The sequence below is a fragment of the Haplochromis burtoni genome, unplaced genomic scaffold, assembly GCF_018398535.1.
Source record: "Haplochromis burtoni strain Fernald_Lab_line unplaced genomic scaffold, NCSU_Asbu1 Contig_207, whole genome shotgun sequence".
Classification (NCBI taxonomy): domain Eukaryota; kingdom Metazoa; phylum Chordata; class Actinopteri; order Cichliformes; family Cichlidae; genus Haplochromis; species Haplochromis burtoni.
This window is the reverse complement of record NW_024582568.1, coordinates 736319-761024: the sequence shown is the minus strand read 5'-3', so window position 1 is coordinate 761024 and position 24706 is coordinate 736319. Positions and strand designations below refer to the sequence as shown.

The 24706-nt window shown below is 41.3% G+C and overlaps 1 protein-coding gene and 1 long non-coding RNA gene across 6 annotated transcripts in view; both read left to right on the top strand.

Moving 5' to 3' along the window:
- LOC102303475 overlaps positions 1-985 on the top strand; it is a 32492-nt gene extending 31507 nt beyond the window's left edge. For all 5 annotated transcript variants that reach the window (XM_005936317.2, XM_042226335.1, XM_042226334.1 and 2 more), the window contains one exon: positions 714-985. In XM_005936317.2, coding sequence (XP_005936379.1) covers positions 714-948 — 235 coding nt within the window. In that variant the 3' untranslated portion in view covers positions 949-985. The remainder of the gene's footprint in view (positions 1-713) is intronic.
- A 4682-nt stretch (positions 986-5667) lies between these two features.
- LOC121815416 lies at positions 5668-16854 on the top strand. The gene is made up of 3 exons (XR_006055068.1): positions 5668-6263; positions 10293-10614; positions 13191-16854. It is a non-coding gene; the product is annotated as an uncharacterized LOC121815416 (long non-coding RNA).
- The last annotated feature ends 7852 nt before the right edge of the window (positions 16855-24706 follow it).

The window sequence follows — 24706 nt, the reverse complement described above, 5'->3', positions numbered from 1 at the left end:
ACGTTATGTTGCTTGGTTTTTTTTTGTTGTTTTTTTTTGTTTTTTTGGATCTTTAGCCATCAGAATTGTTGTCTTAAGGCCAAGAAAGATGCCAAGCGGATTTATTTTACCAAGTGGATCATCATGGCCTTGCCATATTGGTCCATTTGATTGACCCAAGATAGACAGCGCACAATGTGCTTTGAGGCAGCAGCCAAGAAAGGTGTAGTCCGGGCCGTCGGAATACTTGGATGCAGAAGAGAGTGAGAGGGAACAGATAAAAGAACTTCATGCAATTAAGAAATTATAGAATTACAGCGAGTACGAACTGTGCTTAGAGACACTGCCCATCATTTAAAACAATACTGCAGGGGAAAAAGAAGTCTGTGTGACAGAATCACAGTAGCTGAAAAGAGTCTTTCAGGCTCGCTGTTTGTGTTCCTTCATCGCAGCATTCGCGCCAATGCTCTTTACACAGCTAATGAAAAAACACAAGGAGCTGCTCTAAGTTTAACCTGGGTGTCTATAAAGAAAAACTAATAGAGGGCTTTTAACGAGCTCTGTGTAAATGTGTAGCTTTTTCAGTTTTAATGCTCTGTGATTTGAAGAGCATTTTTTGTGTGTTACATAAGCCGAGGTCTTACGTTTACCTGCAAAGATGTATTTTTTCTCCACACATAACTTGAAATAAAGATCTAACACGTTATCTTTGCATGTGTGTGTTTTGCTATCAGATTGGTGGAGGTGAACGGTGTGTCGGTGGTCAACTCAACACACGGAGAGCTGACCGACCTCCTGCGGCAGGGCCCCAGCATTCAAGTCGTGGTCCTTCGTCAGCCTCCGCCTGCCCTCCCCTCCCCTCCGTCCCTGCAGCACATGGTCAGCTGTGATCTGGAGCAAACATGCTGCCCAGGGGGAGACGTGGGCAGCACAGAAACCCGTCCTCAGCGCAGGGTGATAGCCATATGATGACACACAGCAGTATTAAAACTGTCCAGTAATGTGAGATGCCATGTCGTCTTTTGTTGTTTTTACTGTACTGATGACACTATTGATCATAAGTTGTTGACAGCTGCCTTTTAGTTCAGAATATCAAATAGCAATACGCCTGTTTTTCACCATGTGTGCACCAGCTTGTTTTTGGTATTTATTAGCATGAAATGCATTTCAATGTATGCCTGGAGGAACAGCTATTAAAAAAAAAGTAAGACAAGAAAAGACTACATTTCCCTGTTTTATATCCTCTTTTGTTTTCAACTAAAACGAAGAAGCACAGAGTTTGACAGTTTCACTCCACTAGATATGTGATAAGCATTTCTTTTAACATCCACCAGAGTAGTTACTGAGGGTGTCACAATGTAAGACTGATTACTGTGCATGCTTCAACTTTTTAAAAACACATGTAAGGCTGGAAATAGTCTTACAAAAGTGATCTAATTTACAGGCACATCCAAAAGCATCCTGCCTGCACAGGTTTGTCTCTTAGATCGTCTGGTCAGCGTTCGGAGCAAAATATTTCTTAAAAAGATGAGTCACACCCCCCATCCCCTTTCTAACTTGTAATGTAATCCACTGTGCTGTAGGAATAAACCCTTGAGCCCGGAAATGCCTCATTTCTCAGCCTCGTTCTCCCTCGTAAAGTGGCAGTGGATCATGCAAGTCTGACAGAAAGACAGCAAAAACACTACCAAACCCTGACCCAGACCCCAAGGGTCCAAAGAGCCTGAGAGGAAGAGTGATGAGACCAGTTTGGCTTGTCAGTTGATGAGAAAGGTCACAGGTCAGTCACCGACACATTTGTGCCTTAATGGTTTTGCAATCAAAGCCAAATGAGCTCCATATAATCCAGATGATGAGAGAGATGGTATTTTCTCGTTGCCAAACAGACTCGCAGCGAGGGAGGAGCGTGATACTGGCAAGCTGGAGATTTGAAATGCTTAGTCACAGGCATGGGAAATTGAAGTCAACCGCGCCACAACATGTTCATCTACCCACTGACACATATGAACCAAAATGACATACTTTGGGAAGGATAACAATACAATGAGAAGTTATCCAAAGCCACAAAACAATGCAATAGCAGGGTGTGGACACTTATAGCTTCATAGCAAGGCTGTGGGAGACTGAAAGAACTGAGAAAGGGAGGAAAAGTGGGAGAGGAATTAAAAGTCATGATCACGCTCGCTGTCAAAATAACCATGTAGCAGCAACTGAAGTCAGTCTAGCCTATTCTTCCATTCGGGGTAGAGAGACGAGGAGAGAAATTCATAGCTCAGTAAAGTTAAGCCACACAGAGACAGAAGGCAGAGGAGAGAATGTGTCATGGCTGCCTTCATGGAAATAAATTAACACTGGAGAAAATGAGGCAAAATCCTATAAACACTACTGCTGGAAAGAGAACATGGGATTCCCAGTGACCAACACACCCGAGAACACACACTCGCAGGCTTTGATACCCCGGCTATAAACTACTGCAGGCTGTCAATCTGACAAAAAAAAAAAATTAGGAGAAATCCATCTGGGTGAGTAACTGAAGTGACAACATGAGACCTGCTAAAGTCTTCAAAGTCAAAAAGATGAGCTGCGGGAGCTTACATTCTACTGTACACTAGTCGGGAACATCTGCAGTGAGTTTGAAATGTATACTGGCCTCTTCCTATTCTGCTGAGGCGCCTCAGGTTGACCCAGGCTGTACCTGACACATAGTGGCACAGAGCAGCTTACGCTGCATCTGGTTTGCCTTAGCAGCCTCGATAAAGCTACATCCAGCACATGCTGATAAGCTCAGAGAAGAGCCCGCTGTGGCTGGATTTCTCTCTTCCACCCAGCGAGCCCGAGCTTCCCACTCCTCAATCTCCGCTCCCTCCCACCTCCGTCAACTCTCTAACCACCTCATGACATTTAAGGGTGCCTGGCATCCGTTTGAAGTGGGAGAGGGGGCATTAGCTCTGGTTTCCTGCCCAAATCCCACACAACCCAATAAAATGCATGCAGGTCTGAAGCGAACCAAAGGAATTCCTTTTCACTGAAACGTTAAACAAACAAGTTTGGCATTTAGCCTCATATTACACTTTACAGTACAGAGCATTGTTTCCTAACGCAGAAACAACTCGGCCTCTTTGTTTTCTTTGTAATAATAATGCTCTTGTGTGTTGTGTTTGTATCCGCTCCAAAGACTCCAAATTACAGTTCACTGCAAATGTTAATTACAGTACACAATAATTGTTAATTCATGTAAAACAATTCATATTCGGGCGATTATGTAGCTTTGCGGTTAAGGATTATGTGACAATTCAGCTCTGCACCATCCTGTCTCTTATATTTCAGTAATCACTCAAGTGCAGTGGGAGCTATAGGAAGGTCAGCCTCAAATCCCAGGGGCTTTTGATTTCATTTTGCTGAGGTGGAAATGGGACCTCTGCCTTTTCCTCCGGCAGATCTCACACTAAGTAGCTCCACTAGGCACTTGAGAAAGTCCCCGGTCTCCTGGTGACCACTATTTTATATTATTTGACCTTTGTCTCTGGTGTATTCTCCCCTGCGTTCATTACCACAAGGAGGATGTGAGGAAATACTGCCATCTACTGGGAATCCCACAAACATCAGTGATGCTCCCACAATTGTCTTGTTGGTGCGCATGAGAAAATGCCTCTTGGGCTTGATTATGAAGTGATTCTGATTAGATCCCATTATTCATACAGAACAGGGAATGTATAACAATTATCCTCCTCGTGTGGATGAATTCTCGAGGTTGGGAAAAACACATTTTGAACGGTAATCAGTAATGTAATCTTCTGATAGATTTATTTGAATAATGCAAAAAATAGATGCACGTCTTCCTTGTCCAGGTGCTGAGCTCAAAACAAATCGACTGCAACTTCTGCACAACGGCTCATAATGCTGATATTACACAGACTTTAATAACTTCAGTGGCCTCATGATTTTTCCATATCTAATATACATATAAAAAACAATTAAGTCAAACATTTATTATCATATTTCTGAATTCTGGCTAATTTCAGCTTCGTCTGAAAAACCCTGCATGCATCGCTTCTTAAAAATATAAATAAACTCCTGTTTACTCCATCAACAATTTCTCACTCATCCAAGAACTCAAACAATCAGCATTTGCAGTGAGATCACTGAATATATTGAAACCCTGCATTTATTCGTTTCCCCCTATGCCTGCAACACGAGCACGGCTGCTATGTAAATGAGAGCTCGTCTCAGCTTATTTACTGTGCAACACAAGCATGATAAAGAACAACATGAGTAATTGATGGCTATACTTTGTGCTTAATGTTGGCTTAACTACCCCAAATGACCGTGTATAGGTTAGATATGACATAAGCTCCCGAGAGACATTTAACACTCACAGTGCAGCTTAATTAAAAGGGTAATGAAAAGGCCATTAAGATTAAGTCTAAGGTGTGTTTTGGATGAGATAAATATGTTGGGGAAATCGCTTTGTGTAGCTTTGCCAGCGGGCAGTGATTGAGAAAGGTCAGCATAAGGTGTTAAGTCATTTTCCCATCTATTCTCTGAAATATAGAGAGCATAATGGTCCGTGTCTCCGTCCAGTGAAAGGTTTAATTAAAAGGAGATGAAGCTGGTGATAAGAAAAATCATTGTGGGATGAGTGGCAGGGATATTTTGAATTGTGTAGAAGAATTGTAGCACAGACTATAAAGGGGGAAGGAAATCATATGAAAAAAATGAGGTGGATAATACATCAAAAGGGTTTTAAGCCTCTGATGATCCGTGGTTTCCTCTCTTCTTTTAGTCGCTGCTGTTGGGTTTACTTGTATAATAAAAAGAAATATCTTCCCACACTCTGAACAACAAATAGTTCATTTATAAACCTCCGGGCAATTTCTGGCAGTGGGAACCGTTCTGGCATTACTTCTATGCTGTGAGTAGGCTCATCGAGGAAGGAAAGGAGAGGCAGTGAAAGAACAAATCCACAAAAAACCAAACCAGGAATTGTCATGTGTTTGGCATAAATAATCCTACAATAAAGACAGAGTATCCAGTATTGAAACGATCGACACAGGGAAATGATGGGTGTCCATGTTATGACTTGTGATGTGCATAATTCAAGTAAGAGCTTGATTTCATGTACTGCATTGCAATTCACTTTGGTGTTGTAAAGATGATTACAAATCCTGTCTAGCCACGCAGCTCAGTCCCTCGTGATCCTCCTCTGATTATACTCTAGGTGGCAGTAGAGGTCTCAAAATCCTCCCTGTTAGCTACAAGAAATGGCAAACACTCTGAAAGTCTCTCAGTGAAACCCAACACTTGCAAACAGGGATGTTTCACAAGCATCCACGTTTGAAAGAGTGCCAGGCAAATCCTTAGCTCGAGCTGATTATTTGCTCCTCGATGGTTTGGAAAGTAGGCCAAGGCACCACTGATTCGGATTTGCAATAAAGGTTTAACACAAGCCAGAATAAAATAAATAAATTAAAAAAAAACACATATCAAGCTGAAGAACCGACATTCTGATATACGAATATCAGGTTAAGGTTCTTCGTCCTCAAGTAACTGATTTTAGAGACATAGTATTTAAATAGAGTTACTACATGCTGTTTGCATCCTAGTTTCAGAATAAATTCAACTGAACTCAAAAGGCTAAAAACAGTAGATGTGAACTTTCAACAGAAGATGTCTTTGGTGCCATACTTGTTGCTTTTAACACATTATATATGAAATATAACCCCAGCTAGTTCCTTCAAACTGACATCACACACTATCTTCACAAATGCACACTTAGACAGCGTGACGAAGCAAGCTGCATGAAACAGTGTGCTTGACTATATATTATTTAATGGGATTTTATGGGCTGCACACTGAGGCACAAACACACACACACACACGAACAAATAAAAGGGTTTACGTGGAGTGGTTGATGGCGAGTGAACAGGCCAGAAGAGATGGAAGAAGCACACCGGGGGGAATGATGAGAGGAAATGATGCGCATGATGAGTGCTGAATGGTTGGCCAGTGGGACAGACCCTGTCAGACTGTCTGCTAAAGGGGTGGAAGACACAGAGAGAGAGAGATGGCTGCAGAGAGGACAAGAAGGAGAGACAGAGAGAGCACAAAACAGCAGGAGCAAAATGATGATCAGTGTCAAAATTCTATTACTCTGTGACAACCAACCAAGGTTTCCCCTGTCTCGTTCACGAGCACAGTGACTGTGCTCCATCTCTGTCGCGCGGCTACAGCAGACCGCCGGGCGATTACTAACTCGGAGGTTTCGCACATAGAAAAGCAGGCCAGTAAGATGTTTTATTTAACTCTTATTACATAAATTCTGCGTCGCAGTTCATATTCCTTTGCGCGGGTATTTCTGTAGCACAGAAATGTCTGCGGCTCCCGGTACTGTATTGAGCGTCATTTGCTGCTCTTGTCTTCAAGCTTTTCATCTGCAGAGCGGGCCCTCACACAGAAACAATGATGACCCAGTTCTGAGTTTGTCTCTGTCTTACAGCCAGTTCTCTTCTGTCCTAATCATAGTCCCTGAGCTCCAAGAGCTGCAGCGCTACCAAAACATGGGAGGGGAGGGGAGGGGAAGGGGGGCAAGGAGAGATAAAAAGAGAGGGAGCGGCAGAAAGAAAGTCAGCATAAGAAGGAGGGAAGAAAAACGTAATCTCCGAGGAGGAAGAAGAGAAAGGTTGACAAAATATAAGGCTGGATGGATAGATATGTTCACGTTTAGAAATAGAACGACAGAGAAGGTTAAACCACTGTACCTTCTCTGATTAGTTCCCTATGGAGAGCACATCTAAAGGCAGGATTGATGCCATGACAGGTTGGAGAAAAAGGCAAAAGGAGGCCTGATGCACCGTGCTCCTTCATCTGCACAGATGTCTCTGGAGATACAGGAAATCAGGTCATTCTGTTCCTCATCAGGTGTGACTATTCATTCGCTAGCAGGGTTGAGGAACCCTGTTGTGCTTATGTAATACATAACACAGGACCGCACTTCTCAGCAATCCACCTGAATGTACAATAAGCGCATCCAGCTATACGCTCAGATCATTTCTTTTCTTTAATAAGTTGATCTTTTGAAAAAGAAAACAAAGATGTTGGAGTGACATAAAAGCTGTAAGGCAGCTGTTTGTAATCAATGGATTTTCTTGGAATCAACAAGCCTGACAAGCTGCAGCTTTTTTCACAGTGCCGTGTCCTGAAAATCTGCCTAAACGAGTTACATATACTGCAGCGACTTTTTCTGATGCTTTATTCAGGATGCATGTCTGAAGCACAACCTAACCTTCCTGTATAAGTGAGGAGATGCACATATTCAGTTCACAGTTTGGTTCAAAATGTGTCTGTAGTTGCTTTTGAAATTGGTTTTAGATTTTCAGAAATGCTTTAACAGTTTGAGTTTTCACATATTTCCCCTCCTTACCGACAAGATCGATTCGACTCCTATTTCTGTCTTTTCCGCTAATGAGAAGCAACAGCAAGGAGGTAGGAAGCTTGGTCGGGAAACAGCGGGGAAACAGGCAGCTCAGCTCTCTCCAAAGGTTAAAAGCTAAAGCTCACTAATGTACAAGTTGTGTCTCTTTTATTTAACTGTACAATGAACCTGTTGTGTGCTAGCTTTTGGCATGGCTCTGGGATAATCACTGCAGCTTGTAAAGAAATAGTCCACTCTTCGCTCCACACTGTTTGGATAAAATTCATACTTTAAACTCTGCTCCACTTTTTTTGCTGAGAATCAATTTTTCCCCTCATCGTATTTCTCAGAACCGATCTCTTAAGATGCTCGAGGCTGTTTAGGCGTCTAGCTTACATGTGGAGTTGCATGTTGCATCATGGAAGCATCATATGCAGAATCTGGGAGATGATCTCCAAGTACGAGGAAAGCGGCACTACTCTGACAGTAGCTTCGTGTTAATGTCACTCAGATCTACTGTCAGTGATGCAAATGGATGGAAGAGTAAACAGTGGACAAATTGTGCATCCAGCATGAAACTCGCTCCCTCTCCCAGACACCCTTGTCACTGGGGTTAGTGCCAGATGGGGACTGTAGAGAGGGATTTGACCTTGCCCGTCTCCCTGTATCTGGCACAGTACTCAGCACAAGGATGATATTAGTTGACGATAAACATGTGGTTTATTGGGAAAAAAATATAGGCAATTCTATTAGAGAATACAAGGTGACCTCTTGCGTAGCATTTGAATGTAATGTGACCAGACAGGACAGCCAAAGTGGACCGTATGCTGTCTCTTTACATCCTTTGCGAGTGGGGGAGGGGAGGTGTGAATGAAATTGAGTGAGCGGTCAAGAGTGCCAAAGCTGGAGAGGCACAGAGTTGGCATGAAGCTGGCAACGAGCATTTTTTCTTTTCTTTTTTTTTGGGGGGGGGGGGGGCCCTTGCCTGGCAGTGTCTTTCTACTGGAGTAGATGGGCCACATCTCAATGACTCCTAAGCTGTCTGTATTATGCTAAGACATGTATCCTTGAGGGAGCATGGATTGGAGTTGAATGTCACACAAGGACGGAGATTTAGCAGTGCCAATAAAAGGATACCAGCTACAAGTCCTGGATGACGCACAGCCCTGCATTTACATAAATTTGTGTAAAGAGCCACGTTTACATCCGTTGATATTGCTTCAGCACACAATCACCGCTAAAATCTGCCTACTTTTTATAGCGCTGCAGTGAAAAGTTTAAAGTGGAAATTTAGAGCAATAAACATTGAATTGACACTATTTAGACGCATGGCTCAAAAGGCTAATAAATATAGACATCTGTGCTGAGTTTGTGCTGGTGCTATCTGGGAGTTTAACTGTGATATATATATCTCTGACGTGAAGAGATGAATTACACCCTCAGCTCATTTCCTTCTCCTTCCCAACCTTTACACAAGGTGACCTTGCGTGAAACATAATTTACAACTGAATGACATGTTTGCCGTTCAAACGGCTGCCAAGCTGCATCAGCAGCGCTTGTGTTGTGACATGCCGCTTAGCCGATCTGTACAACTAAATTGTACAATTCAACGACGGAGCAATTGCATCCATATGCGAGCCATCTGCTTTGCTTTCGCTGATCCTTTCTTTCCACTATGAGACTGCAAACAGCTATGGCACGTATGGTGGATAAACAAAGCGCAGATGTCATTTCAGTGTGATCAACAACTTCCAGCTTATCTTCCGGTAAATTGGGAGCTAAACTGCTGCAAAAGCAGTGGTGAATGTGGACTGGGTGCTGAACCAGAAATGACTTCATGCTAGCTGGCTTGTGATTTGCCCTACTATATTTACTGCGTGTAGTGCAACTGTAACCAAGATGCAACCACTAACTGGATTCCCTTGACTTACCTTGCGGTCTAAATCACTGACAGTATTGGGTGCACCTTGTCACCCCTCCTCCGTGCTCCACCAGCCGGTGGCTGATGTTGTGAAATATTGATTTGCATGTCACCACACCTTGGCTTCGCTGTCAGGTTTATTTAGAAGAAGCTTCTTTACTGGCCCTTCGATGCCAGTCTTGTGGCTTAAGCCAGAGCAGAGGTGCAAAAGGCGGGGTGAAAAGTCCCTCGGAGTGAAAGCCAAAATGCACACAAGAAGGCTAAAAAGCACAATGTCGTGCAGGGATTCTCATCATCTAGCAGTGCTCATAAGATCAATACTCTACTGGCTGCCATGGTGTAGGAAGCTTCACATAGGTACTGTATTTAGGGCACAAGCCTGCAGTTATTCATGCAAAGGAAGGAAGTTGCTTGGTGCATCAAATGAGGTTGTGCACTGTATTTCCCAATTAGTCATTTCAGCATGGATACACTTTTATGCTTCGTGTAAACAGCCCACAGCCTTGCCTAAACCTAGACATACACACACACATACACATTAGTTGATACACACAGGCACAAACTTACTGAGAGGAAGGAGTGCTAGCTTCAGAGTTGCTTCTGAGACAGGATGGCCTTTGCCAAAAACACAAGGTAAAAGGTTATTCACTTGTCACAGAGTCAGTATAACGTCCCCGGTTCAATGGTCTATAGACAGATTTCAGGCTGAACACTAATGTCACATAAGACCATGTGAGAGATAACAAGATGACCTTTTCATCTACAGTACGCAAACGACAAATTGATGTTAATGCCTTGACTCGAAAGCCTTTTAGTCTTCTTCTTAACTGCAAGGCTTTTTTTTGGTTTCGCTTAAGAAGAGAGACACTGCTGCAACCCTGGGCTGGCAGAGAAACCCAGCAGAGAAAGTGTCACGCAGATCTTTTTTCTTTGGCTGATGGTTGACGCATTTGTTTACCACTTTTTTTTCCCCCCCTACAGTGAATTTTAGAAGCTGCTTCAGTCACAAGACGACAGCCCATCATGAAGCAAGAAACCAGTGGCCTTTATTTTCCCTGCCATGGTCCTTGACATCGTCTGAATGGCAGTGAAGAAGAAATCTACCAAGACAACAGAGGCAGGCAGACAGGGCGAGGGGAGAGGAGCGAAGAAGAGAGGCAGAAAAAAGAAGACAGACAGACATGATCTGGGGACAGAATAAAGGAGAAAGGCCGCATCACCGTCAATAAGAAAAAGACTCCAACAACCACCTTGTGTCAATGTCAAGTCTGTAAAAAACACACCGCATGAAAGCCAGAGAGAGGTGAGTCACAATATGCACTTGAACCATGAGAGGCCAATTCAAACACTACCACGCTGGGATGGATATTGCAGGGTGCATTGTGGGATAGCCTGATTATGGGGGAAGCAAAAGAGAGGAGGTGAGGGAATGAGTAACACAGGATTGGTCTCCATTATGCTCTCAGTGTGAAATCCAAACTCTTTATTGTTGTCATTAGCTCATCCTGTGTCCCACTTCTGAAGATTTGCATCATCCCCTCTAAACCCTGTTTATTTATTTATTTGCATGGAAAATATAGGTCATGCATTCATACAGGGCCATACATTTTTAATAGTTTTGCAGCTTTAATTCAAATGTCTGCAAGCTTCCCCGTGAGCCAATCTGCCACAGACGAACTGAGCCCAAACAACATCAACAATGCATGGAGGGGCTGGGTGTCTTTGCGAGAACCCGGGGTATTTAGAAACACCCCTGTTAATTTGTCTGTGGTGTGATAATGAATGAATCCTCTTTTCATACTGTGTGCTGTGAAAGCGAAGAACGGACAGAAATCTCTGCTTAATGTTGAAACTAACCCAGCATTGTTGTTAATGAGCATTATTTAACACGGGACAACATCAGGCAAACAGCAATGAAAAAGGTAGATGTGAAATGTCTATGCTGTGATCATCCGAGTAACCCGATCAGTTACATACTTTTGTGAGACAGCCGCAAATAATTTCATCCTTGTTTATGTTGATCAGTCTGGCTCCATTTCTAGGAGGCATGAAGGAGCCCAGAGGCTGTATGTGGCCTTTTCCTCTCCCACAGCGTGCTCCATCATTTCCACTCTTATGTCCTTAAAAAGAAATAGAGAAAGGTCACTGTGTCTGTATCTTCAGCAGCAATCATCACTTCTGTCACTGTATGAGTCTAACATGTGTGCTCGCTCAAATTAGCATCCTTAACGTGATAGTTTAAAAAAAACAAAACAGTTTAGAGAAAATGTCCTCTTTCAGTGGGACTGCACTCTTACCAGTGGTTTGTTTACCTAGTGGTTTGGATGTTTCACCAGCACTCAAGTCCTACCGCCAAAGCGACGAGTCTCTGGTATATTGATGAAAAGAAAGAGAACGATTGATACCGTGGTTTCACCGATTCATTTTACGTCCATTAAATCTGATTAGACCGAGATCTGAAGCCCTCTGCGCGAGAACAAGGGAACGTCGGCGTCACTTTTAAACAGGGTTCCTTCTGGGTAGCAACAAAGCGGTAACTGTCTCTCGGATGATAACAGGAGATAAAATGACAGTGAGGGGAAGATGTTAAGGACTATTTGATTCTTCATTTATTACCTTTCTCACATCAGCAGTTTGCCAAGTGACACCGCATTTCAATTACCATCATTTTCGCGCTATGAAAGCCCGCTGCATTAAATGTGTGCCAAATTACCGACTTCTGTTTGTTGCTTTTGATCTCAATAGAGGCGCATCTGTTTGAAACACGTTTAGTTCGGTGTCTGCTGCAATCACTAATGACAACATTTACCTGCAAATAAAGCCACGATTGTATGCGCGCTTTAAAGTGTAATCTATTAAGTAATAGGGCTGCGCACATTAACAAGTCTGCATTTTTTGTGCAGGAAAGACAGAGCCGCTTCTTTTAGACAACCGTCATCCAGCTGCGGCAACAATGATACAAATGACGGTTGTTAGTTATGCTTGATAGAACAAAAGCAGACTGTTCCTCAGCTGAGCGGAGCGGTACTGTTATATCTTGAATGCATTAGATGGAGAGAAACAAAATCAATAAATGTCTGCATGTTCAGCCTAGCAGAAGAAAACATATTTTTTTATTTTACGCTCTGTCTAAAAATTAATTTGCCAAGAAAACAGAATTTAACCATGGCTAAGTTGAGGCATTTTTGCATTTGTGTGGCCATCCTGGCCACACAAAGCCCTATTCTAATTAATTCTACATACCATCATTGTATCGTGCAATTAAGAATTTATCTAGCTTGTCTAGTACATATTTCTGAAAGAATAACAGTTTAATGATTAAAGTCAGGAAGCCCTCCACGCAATGTCTTAAATAACCTTCATATGAATTAATTTTGTTTGACATGAAGAAATTATATAGTTTGAGTTAGTAACCACACTTGCATTCACATCAGCAATGAAATAAACCACCTGTAGACTAATCTAAGAAGACATAAAGCTGTAACTGCTTCTTTTACAAATCAGTCTAATCAAAATCAGACTGCTGTGACCCTCTGTACATATCGTACTACTCTTGCTTTACTGGAACACATACATAAAATATTGATTGGAGAAAATGACCATTTTTAAAATCTGTCTTCATTTTAGAATTAAAAACACAAGATAATAAAGTAGACAAAATGTGCATGAGTGGGAATACTTTGTGAATTCACTGTAACAAGCTAACCTGCTATTCTAAAGTTCAGGTTATGGTAAGAATTAGTTCCTTTAACGCGCTGAAGAAAACAGGGAGTGTTTACAAAAGATGGACATAGTTGCTCTGACACTGGATGCTGCTTTCTGTACTGTCCTTTTGCAGCTTTGATTTTGGCATTTTCTCTGTTGTGCTCTTGGTTTCAGTTCTTAAACCACACGCAGGAGCAAAGGGTGGACCGGACTGAGAACACTGTCACTCACGAGGTAGCCATGTCCACAAGCACATTCTGTTTGCTGTCTATTTAACTCCAACTCTCTCTCTCTGTTAAACAGAGCCAGAGACCATAAAATCATCAGTTTTCCCCCCTTGGGTCTCAAACAAGTAAGGAGGAAGTTTGTTTTCTCATAGACTTCAGGGGTAGCTGTAGCTCAGGAGGTAGGGCACCAGTCAGAAGGCCTGTGGTCCGATCCTTGGCTCCTCCAGCGTACAAGCTCAGGCGCATCTTTGAGCTAGGATGTTAAACTCAGTGTTTTCCCTGAAGCATCCACTGGATTATGAGCGTGAGTGTGTGTGTGAATGTTAGGCAAGGTGCTTAGGCGCAGAAAAAAAGCTCTTGTATAAATGTGTGTGATTGGGTGAATGCGACTAACATTAAAAAGCACTTTGAATTCTCAGTTAGAGTACAAAAGTACTATACAAGTACAAGTACATTTGTAGAATCTTTAGACTTCCTTTTGCAACCAGAGGCTGGACCTCCTGACAGCAACCTCAGACAGTGCAGCTTTGTCTGTGTTAACATGAATGCTCACACTAGCACCCTGACAATTAACCAAAACTGTACCCAAACATAGTGGACATAATGACATAAAAACAATTTTAGGACCATAATTTGTACTTTTGAGAGCAGCACGTACAAAACAGGACCGATCTGTTTTGTTTTTTCCAAACAAACGACACTGTTTAATGATTTAACAACGTCGTCAATTCTCAAACTCGGCTCAAACGAAGACTTATAGCTGTGCTTGGATGTTTTCTGTTGATTTTTGCGCTTTGCACCAGCAGCGCCCGGTGCATGTAGCATCCCAGCTGTTGTAAAAGCAAAACCAGATATAGCCAGCTGGGTTCACAATTTATCAGGTTACAGTATAATGTCATTATATCACAAGTTAGTGGGAGCAGCTGGAGAGGCGGCATCAGGAAAAAGGGAAGAGAGAGAGATTGCCTAACGCTGATGCATTGTTGAGTCAGGGCTTTGATTAGGTGTGCTCTCATCCTGGAAGTAGATTGCAGCATCATTTTGTAAAATTCATTCACTTGTTCCAAGTCCCTTGACACAAGCTGCTAGCAACTATCAAGCGTAACCCACAAGAATCAAACTATGCAAGATTAAGATTCATATTAAGAAACAAGTTGTAGAGTAATAAAAATATTAATAATAACGACATTATTATTATTTTTATTATTAGATGAAGAAAAATAATAAATAAAAAGACAACAAAAACAAAGCAAAGCTATTCTACAAGTGTCTGTCTGCATGATTGACTCTAGGAAAGTATCCGTGTGTGTCGACTATATATTTTTATCACAGTGAGTGCTGTGGTAATATTGCAGAGCTGCGATGAGCACCATCAGCCCTCTGTGGCACATCGGGGACAGCTGGATGTTGTCAGGCAGCTATAATGCTGATGAAAACGGGCTGATTGCAGCTCGCGGGCTCCTCCCACTTATAAATCAGCTTCACAGCACTCAGGGGTGGAATAGAGCAGCGACAAGCCGTGTCACACCTAGTGTACCGCATAGGTACTCTGCAGCAAACTGTATGTCCATATATCTGTCGTGCTGTGCTAGTGATACAGGAATATTAGCCAAAATGTAACATTTAGAATCATGACCATCACCTGCTTTTCTCACACAGTGTGCATCACTGTCATAATAAAATCAGTCACATGCATGCTTGTTATATTTTTGCTTTTTTGCAGCCTTTTAAAAATCAAAAGAATGACAAGTTGATACTGAAGGCTTTAACGCATTAAGACAAAAACGGTCTTATATCGTGTTACTCAGTGACAACGTTCAGTGATGTTCGGCCTTTTCTCTCGGCGGTGTTGAACGTGAGCTGAGAGGGATTTACACCACCCACATGGGCCGCACCACCGTCACACACATTTGAAATTAGAAAGCATAGTTGTGGCATGCAGCTCCAAAAGCAGTATCATTCTAATTAGTGAGCTTTGGCTCCGCTTCAGAAACAAATTGAGATGTAAAAGGTCTCAACATATTTTTTTTTCTCATAATGGCGTTGGACTTGATTGACGTCAGCACCTTTGAGAATGTAAATTCACAAATATGACATTGCTCAGGTGTACGACGCCTGTTATCTAATGTACCTCGAATCATTTTTGCAGTCAGCGGTATAAAAAGATGTTTAAATGTGCATCAGTGAAGTTTTATAAACCCTCAGCGGAATGATGCATGCAGCGTGAGCAAATTAACCTGAACTATTTATCATTCACTGGCAGGTAGCACACACAGTAAAAAGGGCTTGTATTCGAATTCATTCGTTATCTCATTTTCAGCGGTGTTACAGAAAAAAATATAATTAAAAACAACATAATCTATCATTCACTATTGACCTTTTAACAAAGTCTACTTGAATTAATTGTGCTGAGAAATTACCAGATGCCCAAAGGGCGAGCACACACAACAATGAAAAAAAAATATTGTTTTGAACTGTCAAGTAGAACTGGCACCTTGCCTTGTTTGAGGCCTCAGAGAGGGTATTTTTTTCATTAGCACAGCTGAAACCATAATATGATACCTTTTTTGTGGCCATTATCCAAGCCGAGCTTTGATGACATTCATTTCCACTACAGCAGCAGGGCAGATAAGGTTTTTGGTGGCAGAGCACCAAAACAACAGTCTCTTCCTCCTCCTCCTCCTCTAACCCGAGCATCTCTCAAACCCAAGAGAAACTAAAACAACTTGAAAAGTCATTGAGCTCTCACTAGTTTTTTAACATCTACCATTTTTTTGTGGTTTGAACTTTTGTGTCGCTGCTGACTTGCTGAACACTTTAAAAACCTTCCCACTAGAGATCCAGCGGATTGCTAACTGCTAACAGCTTTTCCCACAGTGACACCGATCCCAGTGTTGTTGGGGCAGATAACAAACAAACATTGTCCAAATGTCTCAAAACAGTGCACACTAATTGGCCACTTCATTAGGCACACTTGAAAGAGTTGCCAACTGCTCTTTAGGAGAAATATCTAATTAGCCAATCACATGGCAGTAATTCATGCATTTAAACACATAGATACGGCCAAGAAAACCTGCTGAAGTTCAAAGTGAGCATCACAATGAGGAAGAAAGGTGAATTAAGTGGCAGTAAACCTTGCCGTTGTTGTTAGTGTGAGTGTGTCAGAATCTGCTGCTCTGCTGAGGTTTTCCTACAAAACCATCTCTGGGGTTTATAAAAAACTGTCTGAAAAGAGAAAATATCCAGTGAGCAGCAGTTCTCTGGGTCTGGATGCCTTGTTGATGTCAGACGTCAGAGGAAAGTGGCCATACTGCTTTGGGCTGATAGGAAGGAAACCTGAACACACCACACATGTAACCTTGAAGCAGATGGGCTACAGCAGCAGAACACTTGTGTCAGCAAAGAACAGGAAACCAAGGCTTCAGTTCACAAAACATGAGCACATTACAACTGCGCTCGGCTCTTCATAATGGTTGCCTGTCCATTTCATTGTTGTTCTTGAAGTTTTATTGTTTGCTTTTCAACATTTGAGGTCTTCAAATCACATTTAAAAATACACATTTTCTCCATGACAATTAGCTTCTAGTCAGTTTGAGTCAATATTTGGACACTTTTTAATCTTCTACTTTTAATAAAACCTTTTAAAGTCTTTTTAATTGTATTTATTTTAAACTTATTGTTACTTTGTCTTATTTTTTATGTTTGTTTAATATGTGTTTTTTATTTTAATTCTGTCTTTTAATTGGAATTTGATCAAGTAAGCTGTTTTGTTTTAATTGGTCTATAAATAAAGCTGGATCGGATTGGAAAATTGGACAACAGAAGACTGGAAAAACGTTGGCTGGTCTGATAAATCGTGATTTCTTCACATTTGGCATAAACAACATGAAAGCATGGATCCATCCTGCCTCGTATCAGGCCACTGCTGGTGGTATAATGACATGAGGGATATTTTCTTGGTACACTTTAGACCCCTTAGTACCAATTGAGCGTTGTTTAAACACCACTGTGTTATCCATCCCTTTATGACCACAGTGTACCCATCCTCTGATGGTTGCTTCCAGCAGGATAATGCACCATGGTACAAAGCTCATGGACGTGCAGCCAACAAATCTCCAGAAACTGTGTGATGCTGTCATGTCAATATGGACTAAAACCTATGAGGAGTGAGGAATGAGCTAATCCAAGATGTCATGCAAAATCTCGCAATCAACCGTGTTTTGGAAGTCCTGACAACAGGCACACCGGATCTGAAATTCCATTTGGTTTGGTAATGGTTATATTTTCCTACCATCCATCCTGTTTCAGGAAATATGTCTGAGATTAAAAAAAAAAATATATGCAAATCATGTTTTGCAAATAAAAGCCAATCAAATATTTGGTCAGCTTCATTATTACCATCTGATGCTCCAAAATGAAATGGAATGAGATGTTTTTAAAGGTGTCATCACATTATGCTTATTAGTGTCATTTTGTTTATATTGCTGATAATAAAATTAGAAAAGGTCATTTTTCCCCCCCCCCTGCGGGCTGCGTCAAGGCTTTGGAGAAATCATGAGAAATTAGCTGTGAGAAGGTTAAACCATCCACCTCCCACCCTAGCAGTAGGTAATTAGTATAAATGCATAAATCTAGGTGGTCGCAGCATAGGATAGATTCAAATAGCTGTGGAAAAATTTAAATGTTAATGCAGTGTCGGAGATTAAACTGAGAGAAGGAGAAGGGAGGGGGTCTGGGATAGAAGAGGATTAGGAAGCAGCTTTGAAGGGCTTTTCCCATGTGCTCCATACAACCATATCTCACTTTCTGCTTTTCTCCTGGTTTCTATAGGGACTGTTCTCACTCAGAAAACTCAATCTCCTCTCTGACCTTCTCTTGCCCAGCAATATCTGCTGTCTTCAACTTAAAATTTAATGATTTATGTTACGGGGACTTACTTTATGTCCCAATAACGATGACAAGCCTCCATAATGTGACCGTGTAAACAGATTTAGGTCCCAGTATGATAAGCACCATGTGGACCACAAACATATACACACACATAGAGTTTTATGCTGCAGTATAAAACATCGGGATTACCTGACAGCATCCATATTGCAGGAGGCTAAAATATCTGACCACACGACAACTCGATTACACGATTTTACTGTTAAGTAAATCAATTTAATGTTTCCTCCAACCTAAAATATATCACACGGTTTAATAATCACATTGAACTGATATTAAAACACATAAATGTCTATTTTCATCTTTAGGATATGTTCACCATCCTCCCTTCGCTCTCATTCTTTTTGTATGAACATGACAGATATGATCTAGACAGCTGAGCACATCATTAATACTGTCCCACTGCTGCCTCCCTCCTGCTTTATTAAGACAGCCAGGAGACGCCCCCTTCTTCCTTAGCAAAAGGATCCTCATTACAAGCCTTCTCTTCGTCTCCTTATTCTTCCCCTCGCGCTCTCTTTGTTTTCTCCATGCCTGTATGTGCCTTGTCAGCACTCAGCTCCTTTGGTGCAGCTTGAATACATATGAAGCCTGTTTACATTAGCAAATGCACATACAGTATTTATCACCGTCTAACACAGTAGAAGTGCTAAAATAATGAGCAGTTCAAATACGTATTAGCAGACGATCCATTACGATCTGCATGATGGCTGGGCATTTTGTGTTAATACTCTGATTCCTGCATCTGCTTGGGTTGCAGACATTCTAAATCACATCACAGGATGAGCCATATGTTCAGCCTTTTCAGCGCTGATGGGACTCCCACCACCATCGTAGCAGCCTCGTCAACACATTGCTTTCCATATTTTTAGGTATCGGAGAGTCTGGTACTGTACTGCAGAAATAAGCATCTGTGTTCCACATGAGTCAGAGAGCATGCAGGCTTTACCTAAGGATCACTAAGCAGCTGATTTTATTTGACAACCACCTCCTGCCTGGTTGACATTATGCTAATCAGTGAAATCATTTGCCGATGTGAGGTTCGCTCTGAACTGCAGCCTGTTTGAGTTAAGCTGTCACTAAGTGAAATCAGAAACTGCGTGATGTGCAGGGGAGTTTGTCCAGGTGAGATTCTGGATTAGAAATCCAATGCTGACCTACTAGAAGTCTTGGATACCGTAGTTGCATGATAATGAGCATATGAGGTTACATTGTTTGGTAGCTTAAAATGATGGAATGAAAATACAATACAATTCTGGGCAGTAACCTGCATGCGCGGCCATATTGGAGGCACTCGGAGGTGAACACTGCAATGGATCAATGCCCGAAACCACAGAAAAGCTCCTCAAAGTGCGTTATAGATGCAAAGGCATACAGGGCAGGACTTGTTCCGCAGGAAATGGCACGATATTTGGAAAAGTTAAGGTTTATTGGTGGTGCAGATCCAAACGAGTTGGCTCCTTCATCTTGGATCAATGACGACCCGGAGAGTCTTCCGTCTATTGCGTATCCTGATATCGTCAACGACCTGGTTTTCTCGCCCAGAAGACAGCAGAAGACCTTAAATCTTATAAAGGTTTGGAGGCCTATAACCAGATGGTGTATGGATGGGTGAGGGATATGCAGTATCAAGTCATCAGCGACAGATATGTTGTGAATGCTAAAGTAAGTAATGCAATAACATCTTTAATCAACCAAACCTTAACTGTATGATATCATCCCTTATCAAAAAGTAGTGTAATTCGAGTATATTTTGTTAAGTATGCTTAACTATAGAAAAGAAATGAGCAGAACAAATTCGGATGTTGTCCGAATTTTGCCTTGTAGATCCTGGTTTAGCTTCGCCAACCATAACTGCCTCCTTTCCTCTGATAACTTTCGGCATTGTTCTCCCTGATTTGTAATAACTTTTGGCAGTCTATAAAACTGCAAATGTTTTTCACGGTCTGACCGATTGGTACAGCCAAAAACACGGCAATAATTCACCGTTTCCTTTTGTTCGGCGTTTGGAATCTGTTTGAGTGCGCGCGCTTTGTTTACCTCCAGTATCTCCAATATGGTTTGATGACGCACCGTGAAAACCCACTATACAACTGTACTTATATAGCACATTTAAAAAACCAGCTTTAGAATAGAAACAGGAACATTAAAACATGATTAAAGAAAAGACTATTGACAAAGTAACACATATGTCAACAGCTTGAGGGCACTAATTATACAGGAGTAAAGGGAATATAAGGATAAAGTTACTGAGAACTGATATAACTAAAAGATAAAGTACATAGATAGTTTTTAAACGAGATTTAAAAGATAAAATGGAGTCTGACCACGGATAGTGATGGGAAGGTTATTCCACAGGTTAGGTGCAACCAGGGCAAAAGCACAGTCACCCCTAGATTTAAGTCTAGATCTAGGCTTAACCAAGAGTAATTGGGCTGAAGACCTGAGGGCTTGCCCAGGGACATATGGACAGGAGATCGACAAGATAGCTAGGGGCTAAATTATTTATGATTTTAAAGGTGAGCAACAATATTTAAAATTCGATACGATATTTTATGGGTAACCAGTGCAAATCAGCAAGAACGGGGGTGACAGAGGCATGCTTTCTAGTACCAGTCAGGAAGTATTTTAACTATTTAAAAATAACAGATATTACACTAAATGAAAGATTCATGATTTGGGAGACACCAGAAAGACAAGCAGAGGTGCGGTGAATAATTTTAATTCACCGAATCAAAAATTACATGAATAATAAACAAACAAATCCACAAACAATCATGATCATCACAGGCCAGGAATAAAAAAAATAAAAAAATAAAAAGTCAACACTGCTTCAAGAACTACTCACAGAGATATTTTCAGAGACTGGAGGCTGCATTGCTGTCTATACAAAACTAAGTGTGGTCTGTTTGCTCTGGGCAATATCCTTCCTCCTGCAGGGTTTACCAAAACCTCTGCAGAGGTGTCCAGTGACATGAGCTGTCACTTCAGTGTTAAATTAATGCTGGGAAAAACTAAAAGTTGTGTGTGACTATCAGTGTTGGGGTAAAGATTAGATTCATGTTAATATATTATGATTGCATCATGTAACAATTAATCACAATAAATCTTTTAAAGATATTTGCCAAGAGAAAACAGACAGCGCGTTGGGGTCTCTCCCCATCTTTGCATATTTGCGGTCAAACTGAAACAAGGTAGAAAAGGATACTTTCCAAACCGTGGCAGCGCCTGGACTTCAGCCAGTGAAAATCAATCCAAGGACCTGGCAGCTATCACTCTGAGTGTAGAAGACCTGGGTAGCTTCCTGTAGCGGCCTCAGCGCCCACACATCAGCAGCATCTCTTCATGGAGATCTTAAGGAATATCACGCTGAGAGAACATTAAGCATTTCTGCTGCAAAGCTTTCTAACAGCCTCAGTGATCTATGCGAGGCAGATAAGCTGTGTCCGGACTGGATTAGTATTGCAGGACAATCAATGTTGGTTATGTAATTTAGCACATTCCACGTCAGTGGTTTTAATGAATAATATGAGCTCATAAAGTACTGCTTTATGATTCTCATAAATTATCGAGGAAGCATATCCTTTAAGTCAGGCTCCAGAATGCTGCCAAAAGTGTTTGTAATTCAAATATTGATTTTAGGTAAACGATAGTAGAATTAGAAAGTGAATGAAAGAAATCCTGTACTTCCTGTGTGGATGTATGACAAGTGATAATCACAAATAATCTAGATCTTCACAGGACTACACTTGCTGAAAATTACCAGTGAAAGCCTTCACTGCTCCAACTGTCTGCCAGCACTAAATGCAACTGAAAGAGGGTTTTACAGAAGCGCCACACTGCAGCATCACCGACTAGACTGAGATTGCACTTTCAGGTACATTCTGCTTTTTAAAAACTTTTCCCCAGACAAATTTCAGCATGAGTAATATCCTGACTCCCACTACACTTTAACAAAAACACTTTAAGGTTTAGAAATCAGAAACTAAAAATCCTTTTCCATTACCCCCCTGAACTCTTCCTATAATAAGCTGCCACTTGTGGAACAGCCGGTCCTCTGGTTTTTGCAGCCTACCTGCTACTCTGTGTCCAATAGCTGCAAGCTTGCACTGGAAAGCCAGAATACGAGTTCCAGATGAGACATTTTGGTCAGGATGTCCCTAAATGTCGTTGCAGTCTTAAGTTAAATTAAATCGTTAGGTCTTAATTTAACACATTCATTACTATCTGAAACAACTTCTCACTGGGTCGAGTGAGAAGCGGAAAACATACCACTTGACATTCTCAGTTATTTCAGACATATTATTGTAACAAAGATATTTGCAAAGTATGTGTGAAGAGTTTTAAATCGGTGTCTCACTATGCACCTGAGTAGAGTTTTGTAAATATGTGTAAATTTGTGATTGTGTGAAGGAAAGTGCAAATGTGTTCAGATTTGCAAGTACAGTGTATTAAAGAAAGTGTGAAACTGTGAAAGGGTATACAAATCTTCTGTCTTCCTGTACAGGAATATACAAATCTCCGTGTGTTGTTTTCTTTGTAGATGCTGTTTTCTTTGTGGACTGCTGACCTGTGCTGCTACTGCTGGAAAAAAATGATGCGCGTTGTGCATGAGGATCGAACTGGGGGGTGTAATTATTTTCTGATTTATAATGTGCAAATATCTCAGATGTCATCAGCTGAAAGGAACACCGGGCTGAAGCAAACAAACTCTATGTATGAATCCAATATGCTTATTAATCCAATATGCTAGATTGTTCTTTAACCTCTGTATTTACAATTATTTACATGCACTCATCACAGGCATAAATTTCATGGTAATTCGGGGCTTTTAATAGTTTCTTTGAACTGTTCTTTCTCTGGGATGGAATTATTGTACAGCATTAATTACTCTAAAAAAACAAAAAATTTTGTAGTAAACTGTAAATTGTAAATATTGTAAAACGTTTTTTTCTGTCATTTAATGGTCGGGCATTGTACAACTACAAGCATTTCACCCCCATGTCATACTGTGTATGGTTGTGTGTGTGTGACAAATAAAATTTGAATTTGAGCTATTTGGTCACATCGAAGCAGTATGTTTGATAAAAGTCAGGCTTTCAAACCGAAGAACACTATATCAGCTGTCAATCATGCATATATAGCATCATGCACTAGGGCTGTTTAGCTGGAAGTGGTAGGGTACACTGCACAAAGTGGATGGGATAATGAAGAAGGGGGACTACCTTCAAATAATTAAATTTCACATCAAATCAACAGCCAGATAGTTGAAACTTGGACACAACTGGATGTTTGATCCCAAACACACACCAAAACTGGTTTTGGAATAGCTAAAGCAGTCTAATTCTGCAAAGACGCGTAGAAAAATATCCAGCCAGAATTGTGCCAGGAGCTTGTTTATGGCTACCAAAAGGGTCCAGTCGATGCACAACTTCCTACCTATTTGACCAAATATTAGTGGGGGTGCATGGATATATTTGATCCTGTATGTATATATATTTTGACTTTGTGTGGGTTGGATAAAATCCAAAAGAGAACCACATTTCTTCATCAAATTGTCATTAAAGACCTATGCTGTACAATCTTTCCACCCTGTTCAAAGAAATAATTAAAAGATTGAAATTACTAGGACATTCATGCCCATGATTAGTTTATCTTAACTTCTGGCCACAACTGAAACTTTAAAAACAAATGTACATGTCTTTTATTATGAGTGAAAACTGAGTCACGAAAAACAGCTAATTCAAATAAACTTCAAGTACAGCAAAACAGTAGAGAAATCAGGTGGATACAACATCAGATACTAATAAAACCCATCCTGCAGCATAGCTCGCGCACACACCAAACACCATCTATCAAGGTCTTTCAAGGTTTCCCAGTTGCTAACACAAATGTCAAGATCTTTCAGCTTAATTACCAATTTAATACATGCAGCGCCAATAAGCTGGTTTACACACACAAGCCAGTAACAGTTTCCGACAATAAGTTGCAAGGTCAATGGTCTAGACAACAAATAAAAAGTGCCGTGATTGAGCTACACTGCCAAATTACCCGAAGGGCACAATACGTAATACATCTGCGAAGACCATCTCACATCACATGCAAAACATTTAATCACAATGAAAATTATGGCTATTGGGTTTTATGTGACAGCAGCGAGAGGGTTATGAGTGAGCAATGGTGGAAAGTGTGTGGGAGTCAGCGTGTGAGCATGTGGTGGGCCAGGGTTATAAGGTCTTCTCTACACTGTCATTACTGTGTCCACACACTCAGCAGTAGCAGCGCGTGCACATAAACACGAATAGACATGCACAGACACACAATCGCATAGCTCCGGGACAGATGCATAAGGATAGGCAGATACATATAGAAAAAGACAGATAGTGGAAATGTGTGGGGGAATGTATCCATGCTAAAACAGCTGTTCCTGTGCATGTGATCCAAGAGTCTTTTGGCTCCTCCAGCCCACCAACAGTTTCTGTGTATTTCTGTGCTTTCTAGGCGAGTAAAATTACC